The following is a 23,224-nucleotide window of genomic DNA, read 5'->3' on the forward strand; positions in this document are numbered from 1 at the left end:
TCTGTATTCAATTCCCTGCCTAGGCTTCCTGAGTGACCTTGGGCTCTGTTTGGAATCACTGCGTGTACCTCAGTTGTGTAAAATGGGGAGAGGTGTTGGGAGGATAACTAAAGTAAGAACTGTGAGGTGCTCAGATACCACAGTATTGGCAGCCATATGAGACATCTTAGACATTTGGAGAATCCCACTTATTGTCCAAGAACAAATAATTCCTCTCCACTTAATTTTTTGACAGGTTTCAGAGTAACAGCCGTGTTAGTCTGTATCCGCAAAAAGAAGAACAGGAGTACTTGTGGCACCTTAGAGACTAACAAATTTATTAGAGCATAAGCTTTCGTGGACTACAGCCCACTTCTTCGGATGCATATAGAATGGAACATATATTGAGGAGATATATATACATACATACAGAGAGCATAAACAGGTGGGAGTTGTCTTACCAACTCTGAGAGGCCAATTAATTAAGAGAAAAAAAACTTTTGAAGTGATAATCAAGCTAGCCCAGTACAGACAGTTTGATAATAAGTGTGAGAATACTTACAAGGGGAGATAGAGTCAATGTTTGTAATGGCTCAGCCATTCCCAGTCCTTATTCAAACCGGAGTTGATTGTGTCTAGTTTGCATATCAATTCTAGCTCAGCAGTCTCTCTTTGGAGTCTGTTTGACTCTATCTCCCCTTGTAAGTATTCTCACACTTATTATCAAACTGTCTGTACTGGGCTAGCTTGATTATCACTTCAAAAGTTTTTTTCTCTTAATTAATTGGCCTCTCAGAGTTGGTAAGACAACTCCCACCTGTTTATGCTCTCTGTATGTATGTATATATATCTCCTCAATATATGTTCCATTCTATATGCATCCGAAGAAGTGGGCTGTAGTCCACGAAAGCTTATGCTCTAATAAATTTGTTAGTCTCTAAGGTGCCACAAGTACTCCTGTTCTTCTTAATTTTTTGGTTCCTTTTTGTTTAAGTGTCATGGATGTACTAATTACAATTAAATAATTAAAAATTCTAATTGTAATCCTGTTTAAACTTCCTAAATCAATCAATATTTATTTAAAAGAATCCTAATTTTCTCTCTTTAAAATGTGATGAATATAAACACAGAAGTTAAAATGTAGATAATATCGTATGCAAAAGGCTTATAAAATGTAATAGAGATAAAGCCAATAGTTGTTCCAAAAACCTATAGAAATAACTGACTAGGCTGTTGTTTTTTTTAAACCATTCTGCTTTTGTTTAAGTGTGGTATTAATCTTTGGTTGAGCCTTAGGCTATGTCTACACTACCGCAGTAAGTTGACCTACGCTACGCTAGGATGTACGTTAGGTTGAGTCTACACCATGGGGGGTCAACTTGCCTCACTCTTCTTGTTGGGGGTAGAGTATAGAGGTCAACTGGAGAGCAATCTGCAGTCCATTTGGCGGGTCTTTACTAGACCGCCGGTGGATCGATCTCAGAGCATTGATCCTTGCCCTAGTGTAGACCTGCCCGTAGAGTTTTATGGCTTTTTGTTCTGAAACAGAAGGTTTAATTCTCAAGACAACCTGCATGGAAATGATTAGTCAGATTATCTGACTAGTGTTTAGCACAAGTGGGAAGTGACTAGTCTTCTCCAAAACATCCCGAACGAAATGTACAAAATAATATTTCTCCTGCACAAACTGAAAACTTACATGCAGTAAGGTAGTTTATTATCAAATGTGACAGGACTCTTGCATTAGTGTATGTAAGGCAACCAGATATTACAGCCATTCCCTGGAGGATGTGGTCATGTAGGAAAGCATGTATTTGGCTCTGTTTACTCTGAGTTGTTTTTCTGAGTTATTCTGAGTGTTGTTGTAGCTGTGTTAGTCCCAGGATATTAGCGAGCCAAGATGGATGAAGTAATATCTTCTATTGGACAGTAGTCTATATTTTTATTTACTGTATTTATTTAAATTCTTGTCATCTATAGGAATAGGGAAGCATCCCTTTAATTAGTTTGTTAGCCCTCTAGTGGTGCTCACTGTGTTCTGTGTTTTAGAAGCAGCAGCAGTGTTTGAGTTGTAGGCCTGCTGGAGAACTTCCCGTTGAAATGATTTGTGACAGAAAATGCAGTTTCTACAAAACTAAAATTTTCTGCTGGAAAATTTTAATTTTGATGAAATATTTCATTCTGGGTTGGAAAACATTTTGATTTGAGTCAATCTGACATTAAACTGCATCTGCCTAAAGCATCATGGTGCCTCATGGGAGTTGTAGTTTTTGTACCTCATGCTTCCATTCTCCTCTATGGGCTGGGATCCTTGGCCATACTACATCTTCCATGATGCACTGTGGTCTTCCTCTGACCAAGACACTATGTGCATCATGGGAGTCCCATGAGATGTAGCCTGGCCAGGTAGCCTTGTCCATAAGAGGACATTGGGCTCCCAACCTATAATGCCCATGAGGCACCATGGCACCATAGAGACATTAAAGTGCATGTTGATACTACTCAAAACAAACCATTTTGATTTGGTTCCACAAACTGAACTGAAATGTTTACATTCTGGAATGTTTAAAGTTAAATGAGTCATTCTGATCAAAATTTTCCAGAATTTTTCATTCTTTGAGAGATTTCAACTTTTAATTTCAATTCAGGACAAAAACAAATGTCACAAATCAAAATTTCCAGGGGACATAATTCAGATTTTTGCTTAGCTCTAGTATGTAGCTAGGCCTTGCATATATGTTTATAGTTAATAAACATAGTTATCTGGGACCCAACTGTGCCCATGTGATTTATTCATATTATTGTTGCCGTGTAAGGAGCAAAAAACACAACAATAAATCTTAATAAATCCCTCCTTTCATCTTGCTTCCCACAAGCACTCTGAGGAAATCCACTTGCAACCACCCAATGTTTTATGTACATTGGAACAAATTCTGTAGTATGTCTCCTGAGAGATGCAACATAGAAGATACAGCTTAAGGCAGGGGCCAAAGGTGGTTTTAGGCCATCTTTGTGCTGTCAAGATTTCAGACTGTCAAGATTTCCAGACAGCCCCCGATGCAAGTTACAGCAGCGCTGAGAGCTAATTTATGGCAGCTTTTCTTAGCCTGCCTTTGGGCTTCACTGCAGCTCAATATCTCTGTACTGGCATATAGGGGCCATAATTGGCCCTGTTGACTGCATTGCTTAGATGCCAGAGTGATTGGTGCTATATACAATCTTAAAATACTTAACAAAACATTTACAGCATGCTTGTAGGAAAGAGAAAATGTTGAAACTGCGATATTGCTAACCCATGGCTAGTGCTTCCAAGAGCAGTTCTCCTTTCCCTCTTTTTCTTTGTTGCCTCCTCCACATCCTCCTCCATCATAGTTTGCTTTCTTTGTGATTAAGATTGTAAACTTCTCTGAGCCAAGGATCTTGTGGTCTGATGTGTCTGTAAAGCGCCTGACACCTCTGCATAAAGAGAGAATATTGTTCCACTTCCCCTTGGAGCTAGGGTGACCAGATGTCCCGATTTTATAGGGACAGTCCCGATTTTTGGGTCTTTTTCTTACATAGGCTCCTATTACCCCCCACCCCCATCCCAATTTTTCACACTTGCTGTCTGGTCACCCTACTTGGAGCAGGAATCATTTGAAGAAAAGGATGGCGGATAAGATGGAAGATAAGAGAGGAAGGATGGCCCTAGAGTGTGTCTCAAGAGGCCCGAGTACACTTCCTGACTGTTAGCCTCTCTGTGTGACAGGGAAAAATCCTTCCCTTCTCCCATCCTTTACCTGTCCTATCTTTTTAGATTTTAACCCTCTCTGGGGGCAAGGACTGTCTCTCACTATGTGTATCTACAACACCTACTACAATGGGGCCTCCAGTTTTGGTTGAGGCCCTCTGGTACTACCATCACGCTAATAATAATTTGAAATACTTAAAAAATGAGACAGCTGTCAGGGCAGCTTTTGCCCTAACAGCTTGGTAATGCCATTCCAACATATGAAAATGAAATTACTATCAATCAAATTGTAGATAGGCCGAATCCTGCCAGATGTTGAGCACCCTCTACTTCCAGGATCAGACCCACACTGAGGGCAGGTCTTCACTACAGGGGGGGGTCGATTTAAGATATGCAAATTCAGCTACACGAATAGCGTAGCTGAATTCGACGTATCGGAGCTGACTTACCCCGCTGTGAGGACGGCGGCAAAATCGACCTCCGCGGCTCCCCGTCGACGGTGCTTACTCCTACCTCCGCTGGTGGAGTACGCGCGTCGATTCGGGGATTGATTGTCGCGTCCTGACGAGACGCGATAATTTGATCCCCGAGAGATCGATTTCTACCCGCCGATTCAGGCGGGTAGTGTAGACCTAGCCTAAGTAAATCGTAATTTCCACATAAATTCATTTATTACCACTAGATGTCTCTCTTTTCTATAGTTTGCTATACAACCCTCCAGTCTGTTTAAATCCATATACTGAAGTGCAATGCTAGTAGAGCAGTGGCTATCAACCTTTCCAGACTACTGTACCCCTTTCAGGAGTTTGATTTGTCTTGCATACCCCCAAGTTACACCTCACTTTAAAACAACTTGCTTACAAAATCAGACATAAAAATACAAAAGTGTCAGACCACACTATTACAGAAAAGTTGGTTATTTTCTCATTTTTACCATATATAATTATAAAATAAATCAACTTGTATATAAATATTATACTTACATTTCAGTGTATAGTACATAGAGCAGTATAAACAAGTCATTGTCCATATAAAATTTTAGTTTGTACTGACTTCACTAGTCCTTTTTATGTAGCCCGTTGTAAAACTAGGCAAATATCTAGATGGGTTGATGCACCCCTGGAAGACCTTTGCATACGCCCAGGGGTACATGTGGCCCCAGATGAGAACCACTGCCTTAGAATCACTGGGGAAATTGGGGTTTGTCCTTTTTACTTTCCTTTTTCCTCTTTCCCTCCCTCCTTTCTCTTGCTTCTTTTTCCCCTTTTCTCTGCTTCCTTCCCTCTACAAAGCAGGTTTGTGTTGGGGGGAAGGGGCTGCTCTCATTATGGGAGGCCCTCACAAAGACGTGGAGCTGGAATAGTGATCTGAGAGTGATCCCCTCCAGTGGTGAGCTGGACCATCCTTTGGGACATCTGGTGAGACCCCTCAGCCTCCCACCTCTCAGAGTCTCAATGCTGATTGGCCAAGCAGAGGGCTATCGACAGGGAGGACTCAGGTCCTTTTGTTCTCTTTTAAGACCTAGGAAATAAGTCATAGCCTATCATGTATTTGATTAATCTTGCTGCTTCTCTCCAATAGTTGGCTCTGTGCAGTTCCTGATTTTCTCTAATGTTATAGTTCTTCTAACATACCAATTGAATAATGGCTATGAACAATGGTTGGTTGGTAGCTCATTTGAGATCACTTCATTCTGATCAGTCAGTGTATCCAAAAGGGCAGGCCAGGCTCAGGACATCAGCTGTGCAGGGGAGAAGTGGGCATGGCAGTGACATCACAAAGGCCAGTATTAGGACCTCAGCCTATTGGGCAAAGGTGTGTGTGTGTGTGGGGGGGGGGAGTGGTGACCTAAAAGAGAGACCCTGACATCAGCCAGAGGTGCAGGGCAGGGGCAACCTCAGATACCTCCGTGGCTTTGCTGCAGTAAGTCTCCTCCTCAAAGTCTCTCCCTGAGGACTGAGAGAGAATTAATATTCACGTATGTGAGCATGAGGATGAACCTCTTCGGAGTTTTCTCCTTTCATACTACTGATTTTGCTTGAAAATTAACATCCACATTTCCTACCTAAGACTTTCTCCCATAGAATCACTGAGGTCATTGAGGTTTGTCCTTTTAGGTTTCCCTTTTCCTCCCTCCTTTCTCTTCTTCTCTGCTTCTTTTTTCACCCTTTTACTTGCTTCCCTCCCTCCACCTCCCTTACCTGTGTTGGGGGGAGAAGGGGAGGGGTTCTCTCATTGTAGAAGGCCCTCACAAAGAGGTGGGGCTGAAATAGTGGTCTGAGAGTGACCCCCCCTGGTGGTGACCTGGGCCATCCTTTGGGACATCTGGTGAGACCGCTCAGACCCCCTCAGACCTCTCAGAGTCTCAATGCTGATTGGCCAGGCAGGAGGCTATTGACAGAGAGGAGAAATTTCCCCAGCTTCCCTAACTCTGACCCATGGCTCTCCCTTCCTTGGCAGGCTCTGCACAAGCTCTTGGCAGAGCTCCTGGATGCCATGCTGGGAAACCTTCTGGCCGAGTCCCCAGATACAGACAGGCTCCAATACATATTGGAGATGAGCACAACGAGGAGGGGCAGGGGACAATTTTACCTAATCGCTGGGGGGGACTGGAAAGGAGAGACTGGAAGATGCATTTTCCAATCTATCCTCTGATAAATATATCCTCATATAGCCCGTTTTCCAATATATCCTCCAGAGCTGGAGCACCCACGGGGAAAAAGTACTGGGTGCTGAGCAACCCCCCTATCAGCTCCCCCCTTCCTCCCAGTGCCTCCCGCCCACCGTTGTGCCCCTCCGATCAGCACTTCCCCCTCTCTCCCTGCGCCTCCTGCCTCCCGCGATCAGCTGTTTCGTGGTGTGCAGTAGGCTCTGGGGTGGTGGGGGAGAAGCGAGGGTGTGGTGCGATGGGGTGGGGGCAGAACAGGGCTGCTGGGTTGGCCACTGTGTACGTATGCCTGACATTCGCCTCCCGAAGCAAGCACTCTTCTTTCTGTCAAGTCAGGGAAGAAGGGCTCATGGAGGGCAGCAGAAGCTCTTCAAAGACATACTGAAAATACACCTTAAAAAGGGAGGCATCAACCCAACAAACTGGGAGGACTTGGCGCGGAACAGAACACACCATACACCAGGGGTGGGCAAACTTTTTGCCCTGACGGCCACATCTGAAATTGTATGGCAGGCCATGAGTGCTCACAAAATTGGGGGTTCAGGTGCAGGAGGGGGTGAGGGTTCCGGCTGGGGGTGTGGGCTCTGGGGTGAAGCCAAAAATGAGGAGTTCAGGATGTGGGAGGGGGTTCCAGACTGGGGCAGGGGTGTGGGAGGTATGTGTGCGAAGGCTCTGGCTGGGGGTGTGAGCTCTGGGGTGGGGCTGGAGATGAGGGGTTTCGGCCTGAACAGAAACAGCAAATACAATGGCTAATCAAAGACTTCCCCTTGGAGTTTTTAGAACAAACCCACCCAGCCTACCATCAAGTGGATACCAACCTGGGGAAAAAGGTCCTTGAGAATCTATGACCCCCTTGGGCGGAAGTTGTGGGAAACAGTGTGCCAGAAACTATTGGCCATGTTGGACCTCAGGGTCATTGGGGAATCATCCCCTAGTACAGCCTTTCTTAAATTGGGGATCCCAACCCAAAAGGGTGTCACAAAGTAGTGTAAGGGGGGGTCGCAAGCAGGGTCACCATATGTCCGGGTATTCCTGGACGTGACCTCTTTTTTGGTCCTCTGATCTCCCTCTGGGCAGATTTTGGAAATATGAAGAAATGTCCATGACTTTCCCTTGCCGTCAAAGCTGGGCAGCAGGAGAGCAGCAGTCACGGGTCAGATGTCCAGCTGGGATGCCAGTGACACCACCAGCAGCAGGGCAGAAGGTAGGGTGGCATGGTATGTTATTGCTTTCCTTCTGTGCCACTGTTGGCGGTGGTGCTGCCTTCTGAGCAGACGTGCCAAACTTGCAAAAAAAACACAGAAATTGGGCTTGTTTTTGGCTTAATTGGCTTGTGAGTTGCTTGTTGGCTAGTTTTTGGCTTGTTGTTTGTTGTAGCTTGTTGATTTTTTTTTTTTTTTTTTGGATCGGCTCCCAGCAAGCAGGGGCAAGGGGAGGAGAGAGTCAGGGGTGCACAGCGGGCCCACCACAGTCCCAGACTGCACACCGGGGGGAATCTAGTGACATAGAGTGTCGGGGTTCTTAGGGATTGGCTCATTTTGACCTTATTTTAAAATGGGATTACCTTGATTTTTGGCTTATTGTGAAAGTCAGGGTGCTTCTGATCTGGGTGGCTGCAGAGCAAGTGGCTGCTAGTTGGGTGCCCAGCGTAGATGGAAGTGCCACCTCCAGCAGCAGTGCAGAAGGAAGGGTGGCATGGTATGGTATTACCACCCTTACTTCTGCATCACAGCTGGTGGTGGCACTGCCTTTTGAACTGGGCAGCAGAGAGCAGCTGCTACTCTATAGTCACCCAGTTCTGAAGGCAAGGAAAAATCATGGACATTTTTTCATATTTCCAAAATCTTCCAGGATGGAGATTGGAGGACTAAAGAAGAAGTTGGCCCAGGAAAACCCGGATGAATGGTGACCCTCCTGCACTAGTCTTGCTATCCCATTTTGGGTTGGGTCCCCCAGTTTGAGAAACACTGCACTAGGGGATTCCCCTACAACACTGGTACAACACAACCGGTAGTTCTTGGTGGACTGTTTCCCACATCTTCCATGGAAGTGGTCATAGATTCTCAGGAAATCTTTTCATATTTCAAATATCCGCCTGGATGGAGATCAGAGGACCAAAAAAGAGGTCATGTCCAGGAAAGCCCAGACTATGGTACCCCTATCAAAACATCAACACTCCTAACTTTATGTTTCCAGATACTTGCTTGTATATAGTTGTGTATATGGACAATATTATGATTATTAATATAATAATAAGCCATGGACAATATTATGATTATTACCACAAATTGGTCAATGTTATGATTCTTGCCACAATCACTGAAAAAGGCTTCCAGCTCCCCAAACTGTATCCTGTTGTTTTTTCCAGAAAACATGTTTCTTAAATGTCCACCTATTTATTCCTGAAGGCTATTGCTTTACACTTTTTGAGAGGCTTCAGAGCCTTTGACTGCAGGGATAATGCTTACATGCTTCATTTAATGCCCCTATAAGTATATACAGTAATTTGCAATCACTTTTTCCGGGGGGAGGGGCAGTGCATCACAGCCTGAAATATTTTCAAATGGGAGGGGGGCAGCAAAAAAAGTTTGAGAACCCCTGCCTTAGACACTCCTTTAGTTGAATTCAACAAGGAAAATACATTGGCCTTGTCAAGGTTATTGACCCAATGACTTACTAAGACAAAGTTCATATGAAATATGAAATATCAAATTGATATTCAACCTTTTAGTGCCAAATCTTGCTCCTGTTGAAGTCAAAGGTGAAACTTCCAATAGACCCCTCGCTTGTGTTTGTGTACGTGTGTATGTGTGTGTGCAGATAGATCTAATGAAGAGTCACCAGTGAGTGAGGGTGTTTCCAATGAACTCCTGCAGGGATTGGTTCTTGGCCCAGTGCTATTCAATGTTTTTCAATATGCAATGACCTGGAAGAAAATATAAAATAATTACCACAAAGTTTGCAGATGACACAAAGGTTGGCAGGGTGGTAAATAATGCTGAGAACAGATCACAGATGCGGTGTGATCTGATTCGCTTGGCAAACTAGGCACAATCAAAACACATCTTTTAATGCAACCAAATGTATAGACACAGATACCTATGTATATATGCATATACTCATGAGAAATCAGTTTGGCTTATAAAAGCTTCATAGTGTGTAAATTACGCATGTCTGAAGCATAAATAGTTGATTGTTGTCATGCTGTTTTGTAAGTATAGCTTTAAGTAGAACTGTCCTTATGCATTACCAAATGAATAAGCATCACATTTTCCGCCTAGTTCCGTTTTGTTTCAAGCTTCATGAAATTGTTTTTAAAATGTGCCTTTCAGTATTGCAGTGGTGGATTGAAGAGTCCATGCATCCATTGTGATCTGAGAAAGTGTCTGATGTGTCCTTTCCCCGGAGGGAGCAATCTAGATACTATCAATTGGCAGGTGAGTGGATATTTTTTTAAAGATACCAGGCCCTCCACCGACAGCAGGGAAGGGGACTTAAAGATTGTTGACCCAGTATTCTTGGGGCACCTTTAAAGACAGGGGTTCAAGTATTGATTACTTAACCTTAGGAGCACCTTATCTGAAACCTTGAATATTATGGGCCAATGTGAGAGGTCCCATTTTTAAGCCTATATGAAGTTTATATTATACATTGTGAGGAAAATGTTGATCTCACATCTGTGTGGCACGTGTCTTGACTGATATCAGTTCAGATATTCTACAGCCATAGACCCACTGTTGACATTACTGGAGTACAGAATATTGGAGCTAAGAGATTAATAATGTGGATCTCAGAGCAAAATTTTGCACTAATTTACAGCCTTGTGTTAAATCTCAAAGCAAGTATTGTAACTTAGAAGTTGATGACTACACTAGATATTTGAATATAAATGGTAGGAATAACTATAATGGGTATGTCTACACTACCCACCAGATCAGCGGGCAGCGATCGATCCAGTGGGGATCGATTTATCGCATCTGTCTAGATGCGATAAATCGACCCCCAAACCCTCTCCCGTCGACTCCTGTACTCCAGTGCCGCGAAAGACGCAGGGAGAGTTGACGGGGGAGTGGCAGCAGTCGACTCATCGCGGTGAAGACACCACGGTAAGTCGATCTCAGTATGTCGACTTCAGTTACGTTATTCACGTAACTGAAGTTGCGTAATTTAGATCGATTCCCCTCCTCCCCCCAGTGTAGACCAGGGCAATGGCTCTGTGAGACTTGAGCTAATGCATGAGGCTTCAATGCATAACAACTCTTCATGACCACTTAGAGAAAAATTAACTAAAAGTAGGACTAACCATATTCTGGATCTTCCTAGCAGAGAAGAGGGGTACAAGTCTGTTCCATTAGCTTTAGATTTGTTATGGGATGTACATTGCCATGCACAGCTGCAGCACTATATAAATAATAATCCCCAGATAGTAAAGCTGGCTTTACTATAAAGCCTGGGCTGGGAAGGAAGAGTGGAAATGGTTCTATTATTCCTGCAGTTATCATGTATTGCAACATCTGAAAAAGCACACAGGATGAAATCCTGATCCCATTGAAGTCAACCCCAAAATTTCACTCAAAATGTTTGCTCTTGGCAGAAGGGGAAAAAATACCTTTGTTTTCCCACCGAGAGGATACTCACTTTAGTAACTTGTGGAGAGCTTCATAGGCACAGAGGCAGTGACTTATTACTTCAGAGCAGCAGCTTGTACAGAGATTGGTGCACATATCAAAAATGTTGTACAATGTTGTAGCAAAGTTGCTGCCCTCAACATGCTCCCTCCTGGCTGGATGTGGTGTTGCAGCACATTTTGCCTCAGTTTCCCGCATCTTCCTTTGGCCTACTCAGGCTGTAGGAGTGTCCTTGGCCTTCCAGCCAGACTATTTTGCTGTGTCCTGCTCCTTCTGGGGCTGAGTCCTTAGCAAAGTCCAACAGAAATATATACAAAACCAAAACTTCAGTCTGTCTGGGTTCAGCTAGTAGCCACCTCTGTTGCTCTAGACTGTCTTCCTGCCTAACCAGTGTTCTAAGCCTCGACCAACTCTACAGACCAAGGGCTGGTACACTCCTCCTCTCACTCAGGCATTCAAGCAGGCTAAAGTCCATCGATAAGTTTAGCCTTGAAATTAGATGAATGTTTCTAACCATCAGAGGAGTGACGTTCTGAAACAACCTTCCAAGGGGAGTAGAGGGAGCAAAAAACCTACCTGGCTTGAAGACTGAGCTTGATGAGTTTATGGAGGGGATGGTATGATGAGACTGCCTACAATGGCATGTAGCCGATCTGTGACTGCTAGTAGCAAATATCTCCAGTGGCTGGTGATGGGACACTAGGTGGGGAGGGCTCTGAGTTACTACAGAGAATTCCTTCTCAGGTGTCTGGCTGCTGGGTCTTGCCGAAATGTTCAAGGTCTAACTGATCGCCATATTGGATTGGGAAGGAATTTTCCCCTGGGTCAGATTGTCAGAATACCCTGGAGGCTTTTGGCCTTCCTCTGCAGCATAGAGCATGGGTCACTTGCAGGTTTAAACTAATGTAAATGGTGGATTCTGTGTAATGTGAAGTCTTTAAATAATGATTTGAGGATTTCAGTAACTCAGCCAGATGTTATGTGTTTATTACAGGAGTGGGTGGATGAGGTTCTGTGGCCTGCAATGCGCAGGAGGTCAGACTAGATGATCATGATGGGCCCTTTTGGCCTTAAAGTCTATGAGGCATCAGGACCTCTGGCTCCAGTCAGGTTTTCAGATCACCCCTGGAAAAGCTTGTGGGCTTGTCTGTCCTTCTTGGCCTTCTTTCAGGCAACTCCCCAGAGAGGGAACTCTCCACCTCCTCTCCTATCCTCTAGGTCTCCTCAGTTGGGTTCACCCAGCTCTTTATGGGTAAAACCCCAGCTCCCGCTCCCACTCCGAGTGGACTTTATTGCTAAGTAGGCCTGGCCCACCCTCCAGGTGCACTCAAACAGGTTAATTGGCTTCTCAGGTCCATACTCAGTTTCATGGCATTTGTGGGGTAAACACCCCACCGTACATACAGAGATTAGAGATTTGTCTCCAAGAGTTTTCTCTCAGGGTTCAGATGTAGCTATTGTACTTCCTTACAAGCACATGGGATAGTTGTAAGTGATTGGAAGAAAATGAGGAAGAGAGAGTAGTATGTGTGCATTCCACTGAGAATGTACTGGAGAAGAAAAAAAGTAGCCTATTTGGATGTTAGCTCTTTGGTAGACCAAATTATTGAAAATGTGGAGAGTTTTATAATAGCAGTCTATGAGGGCATCCCTGTTTTGGTGATTTTTAGGATGAAATTAGGATTTTTTTTCTCACTGCCTAAATCAGCAAGGAAAGACTTGCTTAAAAGTGTCCTCTATGGATCAGTGCAATTGTAGCCTTGTTGGTCCCAGGATATTAGAGAAACAAGGTAGTTGAGACCTTTTTCTTCAAGAGCTCTGTGTAGCTCAAAAGCTTGTCTATTTCACCAACTGAAGTTGGTCCAAAAAGACCATTATCACACCCACCTTATCTCTTTGTGGATCAGGCAGCTGGAGTTAGGCAGTCATCACTCAAATTTTCTGGGTGCTGGCTTGAAATCTGCACTGCCACCTTGGTTGAGACTGCAGCATTTGGTGGGCTAGGTCACAGAAGTAGGGTGACAAGTTCCCACTATTGAGGGAACATGTGTGTGCCCAGTTTCCATTACTGCCTTAGTATTTGGGCACTCCTGTGGTTGGAGAGGATGAGGTTACTGGTCAGTCATAGGCAGCCTGCTTCTATTCAATACAATGCATCTTTAGACAACATATGGCCACAACATCAGGCCATCTTAAGCAGGTCAAGCACAAGATTAGTGGAGAAACAGTGCACGCTCCTGCTGCTCCACTGAAATCCCCTGGATGAGATGGTCCCATAGGTGGCTACAAACACCTTTGTTTAATGTGTTGTTTTATGCGAGATACCATGTCAGATAGCCTGTTGCTTTATTAACATCACATGAGTCCAGCTGCACCATAGCCTTCCTATTACCATTTTTAATGGTAAAAAGCAACCAATTTTAGAAGTTTTCAATTAGGTGAGCAATTGGCTATAGGGCAACCCTTGCTGCCTATGAATGAGTTAAGTACCAAAATTTAAATATGGCAGCTCTGGTGAGTCAGTGGAGGAGGGGGCACCCAGAATTCCATTGGCCTGAATCACCGTGTTACTCCAATTTCACACCAGTGGAGTTACAGTGGTGTAAACAGTGTAACACACTGAATGAGGCCCAGAGTTGATATCCTGTGAAACTTGGGACGTTTAAAAATTAGTTTCTGACTGCTGGATGTTGTCTCACCTTATATATTTGAATAATTTAATTTTGATTGTTTGGGTAGCTCCAAGAAATGAGGTAATGAGGATTTGGCCTTTTAGGACTTGTCTCCACAGACACAAATTGCACTGGTTTAACTAAATCTATTTCTGTATAGTTAAATTGGTCCGCCCACCCTTGTGCAGACAGATTCAGAATAAACAATGCCAATTACTGAACTGCCAACTTCCATTCCTGGCACACCTAAGTGTCCCATGCTTTGCTTGAAAGATCTGGCAAAATAGGCTCAAACCACAGGGAAATATTTGTTAGAAGGAACAAACTAATGAAGAGTGAAGGGAAAGCAGATCCAGGGAGGAATGATGCCACAAGAGCCAAAAGAAAAAAAACCACAAGACACTCCCTCCCACCCCCTACCCTCCCCCAAAAATCCCTAAACAAGATGTCAAAATAAATTTTATTCAAAAGTGAGAGGAGGGAAGAAATTTTCCGTCAAACTGCAGAAATCAAGTGAAGGAGTTATCATAGAAACCTCCCTGCTCAAAAATTACCATTGGATCAGGGTACCTGTACTAGACACAGAAAGGAAGAAGATTCTAATGGTGGACTTCACGCTGCCATTCAAAAACAGGTCATCGGCCTTCCACGAGGCCCAAGCTTGGAAGGTGCTGAAATACACCCTGCTGGCTAACACCCTGAGAGCCCTGGGCTACGAGGTCCAGATCCATGCCCAGGTCGTGGGAGCGCTGGGGACCTCCATAACAAGCCAGTGCTGAGAGCGTGCAGAGTTGACGCTATGCCTGGCTTATGAAACAGCTCATGGTGTCAGACACCATCAGGTGGTCCAGAGACATATACACTGAGCACATCATGGGACACCATCAGTACCACCTTGAGTAATCGAGAATGCTGGTCAGGGCAATAACCCACTTCCTTCCTTCCCTGACGAACCAAGGGATGCACCCCACCCATGTACTTATTCACTACACCAATACTGACTTGGACTCTAAATACATTTTATGGGTGGTGTACCCGAGATCACTTATCCATTGACATTTTAAAAACTCCCGCACCCCAATCTGGGTCTATGTATATATCTTATGAACCTTGTAACCAACACTTGTAATCCCTCCTAACCCAAGCCTGACCCCAGGTGGACAGTACCTCCCTTCTTAATATTTAAAATCAATTTTACACAAGTTAGAATTAAAGTTAACACACCTAGGCAACTGCACTACTTTGCTACCTAATACTTGGCTTGTCTGCTGCAAATTAAACAGATGAAATTAATAATTTGCAGGAAGTTTAAGAAATTTGTTAACATATAGTGCTAAAAGCGTACTAGGGTCTTAATAAACACGTCTAAACACACAACTGAGTAGCTTGAGCACAAACTACTCTGACCTCTCTCCATTTTGGCACACCTCTGTACTGGGGGCTTAGAGAGAGAAATCATAGTATTTCCCACAGCAGAGTTTGTGTAGGAATTCAGACAGGGTGTGTTACAGCATCTTTATGCCACATGAGCAGTGTAGAGTGGCTAGAACATAGACTAGAATTTAGCCCAAGCTTCCTACTTTAGGGGGCTACATTCTCAGCCATTAAGACTGAAGCCACAAAATGTAGATTTGAGGTGATTCTACACATCACATTTTATTTACATGAGAGCATTTCCTGCTTTAGCAATGAATGAAATTATATCTTGTAAAATTTTAAAAGCTATAGTGAAAAGTTTCAATAAGCTTTTTTATGATCATTAAAGTTTTCATCAGTAGGTTGTCACTAATACATTCAGTCATGCAGGCCACGAGTAAGCAACCAAATGCCCCTGGCTTCAGTTGAATGAAGACTCAGGTCCTGCAACAATGTCCTCAAGGTGACCTGGATGAGAAAGTTTCAAACTTATGCTAGATCTTTATAAAAGAGTAAGGCATCTATGCACCTGGTTAGCTTTACTCATGGAAGTAGTCCCATAATGATGGGGCTGTTTAGCCAATTGAGTGGCTGAACATGGTACAGTGCTTTGATACGGAGTTTATATCCTCCATATTGTAACGCTTGCATGACCTGAAACCAAATTCAACACAACATATACAAAATAATGCAAATCCATATTAATGCAGTCCCCCTATTGTAAGTTCCTTGGGGGACAGTGTTTGTACAGTACCCCACACTGTGGAGTCCTGGTCGATGTTTTGGTTTCATAGGTGTTACCACATCATGTTTCTTTAATAGGTAATTATCATGGCAGTTTATTTATATACAGTGGTTGCTATTACAAGGCAACACTTCCCCAATGGAAGAATTATTTCCTAATTATAGGAGAAAACTGTAGCATCTTACAACTGTGTGCCACAGTAAGTGCTGGAAATTAACTTGTTAGACAATAGTCAGATTAAGAAAAGCCACCAAACCCCTTATGATACAGTATATCTAATCCCATCGCTTCTTTGCTGCACAATCCCTTCCCAATGTCAGTTAACTGCTCAAAAGGTGAGTGTCAGGTGTGTACATTCTAAACCTACCCCCTTACGGGTTCCTAGAAGAGATGGAGAATTTGTATCACCTCACTGTTAGGCAGTAGAGACTTAGGATTTAGAGGTGCACCAAGCACCTCACAAGAATGGGGTCTGATTTTAACGGCAACTTTTAGCTTTTTTGGAACTTTGGTAGTAACAAAAATAACTAAAAAAGTTTCAGCTCAGTTTTATTTACTCAATGCTTAGACATTTACAGAAACATTACAATATATACAGTTTCTATATACATGTATTGTGTTCAATTTTATAGAAAGAGTAGCAATACTTTAAAGTAATTTACAAACCTTTTACTGTTGCAGACTAACATTGTAATAACACTTGGGAGGCAGGATTGCCTAATGGCTAGAGAACTGGACAGTGATTCAGACATGATCATATTCCTGGCTTGAGCACTAGATGACTTTGGGCAAGTCACTTCACTGCCCTGTGCCTCAGTTTCCCCATCTGTAAAATAGGGATAAGAATACCGACCTTCCTTTGAAGAGTGCTGTAAGAACTAGGTATTATTAGATGGTCAACTTCAATAGGATTTGGACTAGGCTCCTTGTGAAGCCATTAAGTATCTGGATATTAGTGAAGTTTCTCTCATCTGCTTTATGTCATACCTCTTCTCTAGCATTCTTGGGGCCACATGTGGCACTTGATTCTCAGTAAAAAGTCAGATATGCCACCTTTTACCTGCACATGGCCTCAAAAATGTTCTTTTCAATAGGGTTTTACAGTAATCAAATTGTTCCTATTGTAATGAACTGTTATGTAGAAACAAAGCTAGTACATTATGCAAATTGAGAGGACAAGGAAGTTTTACATAAGTAGCAGGAAGAGGATTTTTTAAATAAATGCATGATAAATGGCACTGATCTTGTTGCCACTGAGGTCAATGGCATAATTTCCCAAGGAGGAGAGAAATTGGTCATTTGCTTACTCATCTTTATATTAAAGATGAAACTATATTCCAGGAAACTGAACTTTCTCCAAGTTAATGAAATACATTTTTCCTCCCCTAAAGTATAGCATGAGTTATTGGAGTTCTCAGGAACAAGTGATATGAGTTTAGAAAGACTGGATATATTACATTCATCTGATCACGGGTTAAGTTTCATATAAACTGTTCAAACATTTTAAGTTTTTGAAAAAGTAACCTAGTTTCAGTGTTTCATATTTTTACTCCATTGAACATTGGCTCTAACAGCTGGAAGAAAACGTTGTCCTGGGGACAGTTGTTATGACAGACACAGGTAGTGATCAGCATCATTGGCTTTTTGAGGACTTTGCTCTGGGGACACTGGAACTCAACCTTGATTGTCTTGGTGTTGTGTGGTGTGCAGCATCGTCCATCAGTGCAGAGCCCACAATAGCGGGGTTTATAGGTCTGTATACTAGTGCAGTTCTTGTACTCAAAGTGAACAGCTTTCAATGACTTCTTTGTTCGGACACACTTTTTCCCTTTCTAAGAAAAACATCAAGTGTCATTAAATGTGTGTCATACAGGCAGTTTAGTATACAGAAGAAAGTTAGAAACATGCAGGTTTACTGTGGGATTTGGAAACCTTGGGCTTGTTTCTCATCTCTTCACTGGTGCTACAGCAGTCAGATTCCAGTTACTTCAATGGACATATTAGCAGAGGCAGATTAGGGTTTTGTGAGGCCCTGGGCCAGAGCAAATGGGGCCCCATCCCTACCCCTTCTGCCTGTAACCTTCCTTACCTGCTTCTCCTGGGGAGTGGGGTCAGGGGCTTCTCCCACTCACCCAGCAGGAGTGCTGGGCAGGCAGAGCAGGGGTGCCCATTTTTCTACCCCCCAATTGGCCAGAATTACTATTCTCACTCATGAGATTTGACCCAGGCCCCTTAATTCATGTATTGCACAAGTCTCTGGTAAGCCACCTCTACTTATTCTGTGGTCAGGCCCACCGTTGACAATTAAATGTATCAAGAAAAATCCCAAACCCTTGCCCAAATTAAATCTTTGTGTAACACCTCTTTGAAGTCAGTAAAGTTGCACCAGGAAGTTTAGAAGCTAAAACAGTTACTAATTACAATAAATCTTATGAAACATACAGATGCCAGAACATAGTTAACGGACAGCACCTCCCTACAAATAAAACTTCTGTAATGTGTTGGAAAAAGCAAACTGTTGCTTGTTCGTGTGTCTGTTTAATGCATTTGAAATGCCAGCATTATATGGAGGAAGGAGGAATTCGGGCAACAAAGAACTCACTCTAGCAAGTGCTTGGGTTCATACCTTATCAATCAGCTGCTCGCTCTCACAAGGTCGCACCATGCAGAGTCGTGTCTGCTTCATCATCGCACACTGAGGATTCCTGTTTGTAATGCGGGTGGAAAAGCCCATTCCACAGCTTTTGGAACATGAACTCCATTCTGTTGTCTGCTCAATACAGTTGGAACTTGAGTCAGAGACATCAATTCCAAGAGTTGATTCTTTTCTATAGGCTATAAATAAAAAACCCAAATACTCCATTACAATAAAAATATTGGATTCCTGTAAGAGTCCATTTGAACTCCACCTAGTTCGTTGATAGCGAACAATCCAAGACAAAAATAAATTCTCTAAACTTATGACTTTGAAATAGGACTTAGCAACTTTAAAGCGGATTACTGGAGTGCTTTTTAGTACTAGAGATTTGTTATTTAGGTGTTTGAAAGGACTCACTTGACAGCCCTGGAGACTGAAGTCCTCGGTTTATCAACAAAATGGGTACTGCTTAGTGCAGAAATTTATGTACGCTATCCCTTCCCATGCATCCCAACCCTAATCCAGAGGGGAGAGTCATTCAATCTCCATGCCCAGTGTGACAACTTCCCCATCACTGCTAGTTGTGATGAGGATTTTACTGCTGATTTGCAAGTCACATGTGAATGACTGTTTTACAAGAGGTTTATCTTTTGTTCTTTGTCAGATTAGTCACCAAAAATTTAGGTATGAAATATAATTTCAAGACAATCCTTACATCTTATTGAATTGTAGTAAACTGCAGTGGAAGTAAGTTAGATGATTTTATGGCTAAGGGAATAAAGCAATCTTGTCAATTATTAAAAAAGTGATGTCAAAGTACTTACAAAGACAGATTATTGTTATGACACTGTACTACCACATGTACAGCATGTGTTAAGCTGTAAAACAAATATTACCAGCTTTATGGTTACTTGGTGAAGGCTAACATTCTTTTACCCTAGAAGAGAACCAGAGTGAGTCCAAGTGACCTTGGAACACCCATTTCCTGAGCCAGTCAAGAGCTTGGCTTGATTCCCAGTGGAAACCTACTGGCTACACCATTGCAACAACTCTTGCTAGAAGCTATTCCACTATCCTCTTGCGATGTAAGGCTCCAAAAAAATGGAGATTTTCTAAGTGATATCTCCAGTTGTAAAAAGGGGGTGGGGAGGGGGGAAGACTAGGACCAATATTGACAATGTCCATGCGTCAACCTGTCATCAACAAAAAGCAAACGATTATGAGGAATTGTAGGATGAAGGCGGCAATATTTTGTACTTACATCCTGCGGTACCTTTCATCAGATATTTCAGAGCATGTTCTAAACTGTAACTAGAGCTCAACATTCTTGCCAGGCAAGAATCAGTAAATATGGTTTCCTTTTTCAAATGTGTGAGCTGATGTTCAGCAGTGTTAAGTGACTGGATCAAGGCCACACTGAAAAGCAAGGTGCAGTGGCCCCAACGCCTACCTTTTAGCACTATATTTGCAGGTTTACCTTACAAAGAACTGGCAAGTTTAACTAGTTTTAAAAAGGAAAAAAACATTCATAATTTCGGAAAGGGTGGAGGGGAAGTTACATGGCTGCTGCTTTAAAAAAAAAAAAAAAAAAAAAATCCAACTGGTACTTGATTTTTCTAAAAATGCTCCTCAGGTTCCCTGAGAACTGAGCTGAAGACTTCCCCAGTTTTCCTGCCAGACCAAGTGACAACAAGAGGAATGAGAAAATTTGGAATGGGACGGTTCTTTCAGACCCATTGACTGACTGTATCTACAGTAGTAGTTTCCCCTAATGTTGCCTGCTGCTGTTAACAGCTGGAGCTATGGGAGCTCAAACATATACAGGTGCTGGAAGCCAGTGCCATTTTAATTACCATGTCTATACCACCTCTTCCACCATTGTTACCACTAGCAATGGACAGAAGTTTTAGGAAGAGCATATAGTATAGATAAGGTGACTTCTGTAGTATCTGATGTTAGTCTCAGAGAAACCAGCAAGATTGCAGATCTAGGAGCAGTAGGACTCAGCGGTTGATTCTCCCCTCCCTGTCTCTGTCCCGTCCCCCTCCATGGCCTTGGGAGAAGACTGCAGAGAGAAAGCCATCCAAAGTCTCGTGCAAGTAGGAGTGGATACAGTCAAAGCAGAGACCTTTGGTCCTTGGAGAACTTTCTAGGGTTTTGACCAGACTTTCTCTGCCCTGTGCTGATAGGTTGTTTGCACCAACCTTTTTCCTCCCAGTCTCTACACCTTAGCTTCACTCCACAGCTACTCCTCATCTCCCCCCCCTTCCTTTCAGGGTATCACTTCCTAGCTAACCCCCCCACCCCAAAAGAATCAGAACTCACATGGTATTTGCCACCATCCCACTGTACACTATGCTTGTGTTCTACTCTTTCCCCCACCTTGTTTCTGCCATGTCTATTTAGATAGCAAGCTTGTCAGGGCAGGGACCATTTGCTACTCTTTGCACAGTGAGGGTCCCTTCTTGGTTGGCCCTTAGGCACGACCATAATAAAATCATTTCTCAGGCCGGCCCCACCTCTGCACACACTACCAGGTGTAGTGCTTACGGGACTAGTGATTGGTCACTGCTGTTCCTGGTAGGGCCCTGGTTTTAAGAGGCTAATTACAGTTTAAAATGGCTATGCATTGGTTTCCTTTGGGGGTGGTTTTAAGTGCCTTTTGCAATTCCACTTTTAGTCCTATTTTCTGTATAGTCACGAATGTTCTATATGCATTTCTTATAGAAAAACTGGAAGTGGAGTTCTAGGTTTGATAACCAAGTGGGCATTTCCAATACACAATCATTACAGGGTTCATTTGACTGCAATAGTAAGTCTGAATAGCTCACCAGCCATAGCAAAACTGCCCAAAGTCACTTCCTCTTTAGGGTCACAAGTCCACTTCTCACAACACTCTCCTGGGACTTCAGTTTTCCTTGGGAAAGGGCAATCAGGACCAGGGAGCAGTAGGTCAAGGTTACAGCGAGGCACACAGCCAATCTGTCCATCTCTGCAGGCACACTGGTATTTACAGCTGGGCTGGAATGTCTCCCCACTCTGATAAATAACCCCATCAAACACACAGTTGTCTCCTTCAAGCACTGGTATAAGGAGGGGAAAGTGCATGAGTTACATGTAAAACTAAAACTATACACAGGTGGCATATTTGCTCCACTTCATTAAAAGAATAACAATGTTCTCTTTCATAGCAGAACGCAGAAGCTGCAGTTCGGAGGTGAAAGACTTCTCATTTACACTTTAGAGGAGCTCATTTTGTCTGCCACACCTGCTACCCCAGTACTTTGGTGGTGAAATTTATTTATTTAAAAATAATTTTTTTTTTTTTTAGAAATCCCTAGGTGACCCCAGGAAGAGGAAGCCCTGAGGAAGAGGTGTCCAAGCAGTGATCTAAAGTAGGTAGTGCCATAGTAGCTCATATGGTTATGAAATAGGAATGTAAATCACAGAAAGATACATGGGGGTGGAGGAAGAGAGACACCTTTCCCTAGCTGAGGAGGAAGCCAACAGATTTCCTTGGTGCCTGAGCATCCCTAATGGCTTCTCCCCCTGTGACATACGGTCTCCATGTTAGGGGCAGCCACGCCCATCTCTAGGGGCCCACTGATCTGTGTGTGGGGAACAGGGAAACGTGCCTGACTCTGCCCCCAGGAGGTACCCCGGGCAAAGCCCAGCTGGGAGCGGATGTCCCTCGCCCAGCCCCGAAGCATCCCGGCTGAGCCCTGCCCAGCCCAGCCTGGCACCGGGAGCAGCAGCTCTGGCTGCGATGCTCTCAGGCGGGCCCCGTTGCAGCTGGCCCAAGACCCGGTCTCAGGCTCCGCAGCCGCACTTACCCAGGCAGATGCCCCGTCCGGCCCCGGCGCTGCGGTCGCAGTAGAGGCCGCTGCCCTGGTCGCAGGGCTGCCGCTCGGAGCAGCTCTCCCCGCGCTGCCGGGCGCACACCAGGCAGCAGGCGCAGCTGTCCAGCACGGCGGGCACTCCCGGGGCGCAGCTGGGCGGCTCTGCCGGGCACGGGCGGCCGCCGCACTGCGGGGGGCACGGCGGCGGCTGGCCACTCACCTGCGGGGCAGACAGACAGACCAAGTCAGCGGGCACCCTGCGGCCCCCTCCCCGCAGCGCCCAGCCACGGGGCGCCGCAGCTCCGGCCCGGCCCTTGCCTTGCACAGCAGCAGAAGCAGTAGCAGCCCCAGGCTGGGCAGGCGCTGCCCCCAGTCACAGCCACGCGTCAGCCTCATCCTGCAGCGAATCCCACCCGGCTCCACTGGCCTCCCTGCGCGCAGCCCTCTAGAGCCGGTTATATAGAGCGCCTCTGAAACCCCGTCCTCCCATTGGGTAGCGCGGGGGCGGGGCGCGGCGAGGGAACCAATCCCAGGCGCAGGGGCAGGTTCTGGTCCCCTCTCTCTCCCCGCATCGGACTCGGGCCCTAACTTCCAGCCCGTGGCGCGGCGTGGTACCGCGAGCTGAGCATGTGCGGGGACCGCGGTGGGAGCTGCTGCTGGGGTGCTGGGAATGCGCTGCCTGAGCTGGACGGGTAGGGATGTGACGGAGGTTCATAAAGAGGGAGGGACGGAGGGAGAACGTGTGTGCATATGTGAGAGAGAAGTTGTTAGGAGGGCAGGGACAGGGACTTGTGCTCCTCCCTGGACACTGAGTCTGCACTCTGCCGCCTGTCTAGGGGTTAACGCTCTAGAGCGGCCAACGCCCACATACAGTAATCCAGCTCTTTAACAGAAAACCTGGAAGTAGGT

The 23,224-nt window shown here is 44.5% G+C and overlaps 1 protein-coding gene across 1 annotated transcript; it reads right to left on the reverse strand.

Moving 5' to 3' along the window:
- Positions 1-17,046: 17,046 nt before the first annotated feature.
- Positions 17,047-22,933, reverse strand: CCN3 (cellular communication network factor 3). The gene is made up of 5 exons (XM_054020936.1): positions 22,634-22,933; positions 22,310-22,535; positions 21,308-21,559; positions 18,465-18,673; positions 17,047-17,670 (listed from the first exon to the last, which is right to left on the reverse strand). The coding sequence occupies exons 1-5, from the start codon at positions 22,709-22,711 to the stop codon at positions 17,377-17,379; spliced, it is 1,059 nt and encodes a 352-aa protein (XP_053876911.1). The 5' UTR covers positions 22,712-22,933; the 3' UTR covers positions 17,047-17,376.
- Between the last annotated feature and the right edge of the window lie 291 nt (positions 22,934-23,224).

This window comes from Malaclemys terrapin, chromosome 2 (assembly GCF_027887155.1).
Source record: "Malaclemys terrapin pileata isolate rMalTer1 chromosome 2, rMalTer1.hap1, whole genome shotgun sequence".
Classification (NCBI taxonomy): Eukaryota; Metazoa; Chordata; order Testudines; family Emydidae; genus Malaclemys; species Malaclemys terrapin.

What these genes read in the sequence shown, in the direction of transcription:
- CCN3 (XM_054020936.1), bottom strand. Translation starts at nt 22,711, where the DNA reads ATGAGGCTGACGCGTGGCTGTGACTGGGGGCAGCGCCTGCCCAGCCTG. An exon ending in GGGCAGTTTTGCTATGGCTG is followed by an intron (nt 18,674 to 21,307) that starts GTGAGCTATTCA and finishes TTTTATTTATAG; the next exon opens with CCTATAGAAAAGAATCAACT. An exon ending in GCGAGCAGCTGATTGATAAG is followed by an intron (nt 17,671 to 18,464) that starts GTATGAACCCAA and finishes TGTTTTTCTTAG; the next exon opens with AAAGGGAAAAAGTGTGTCCG.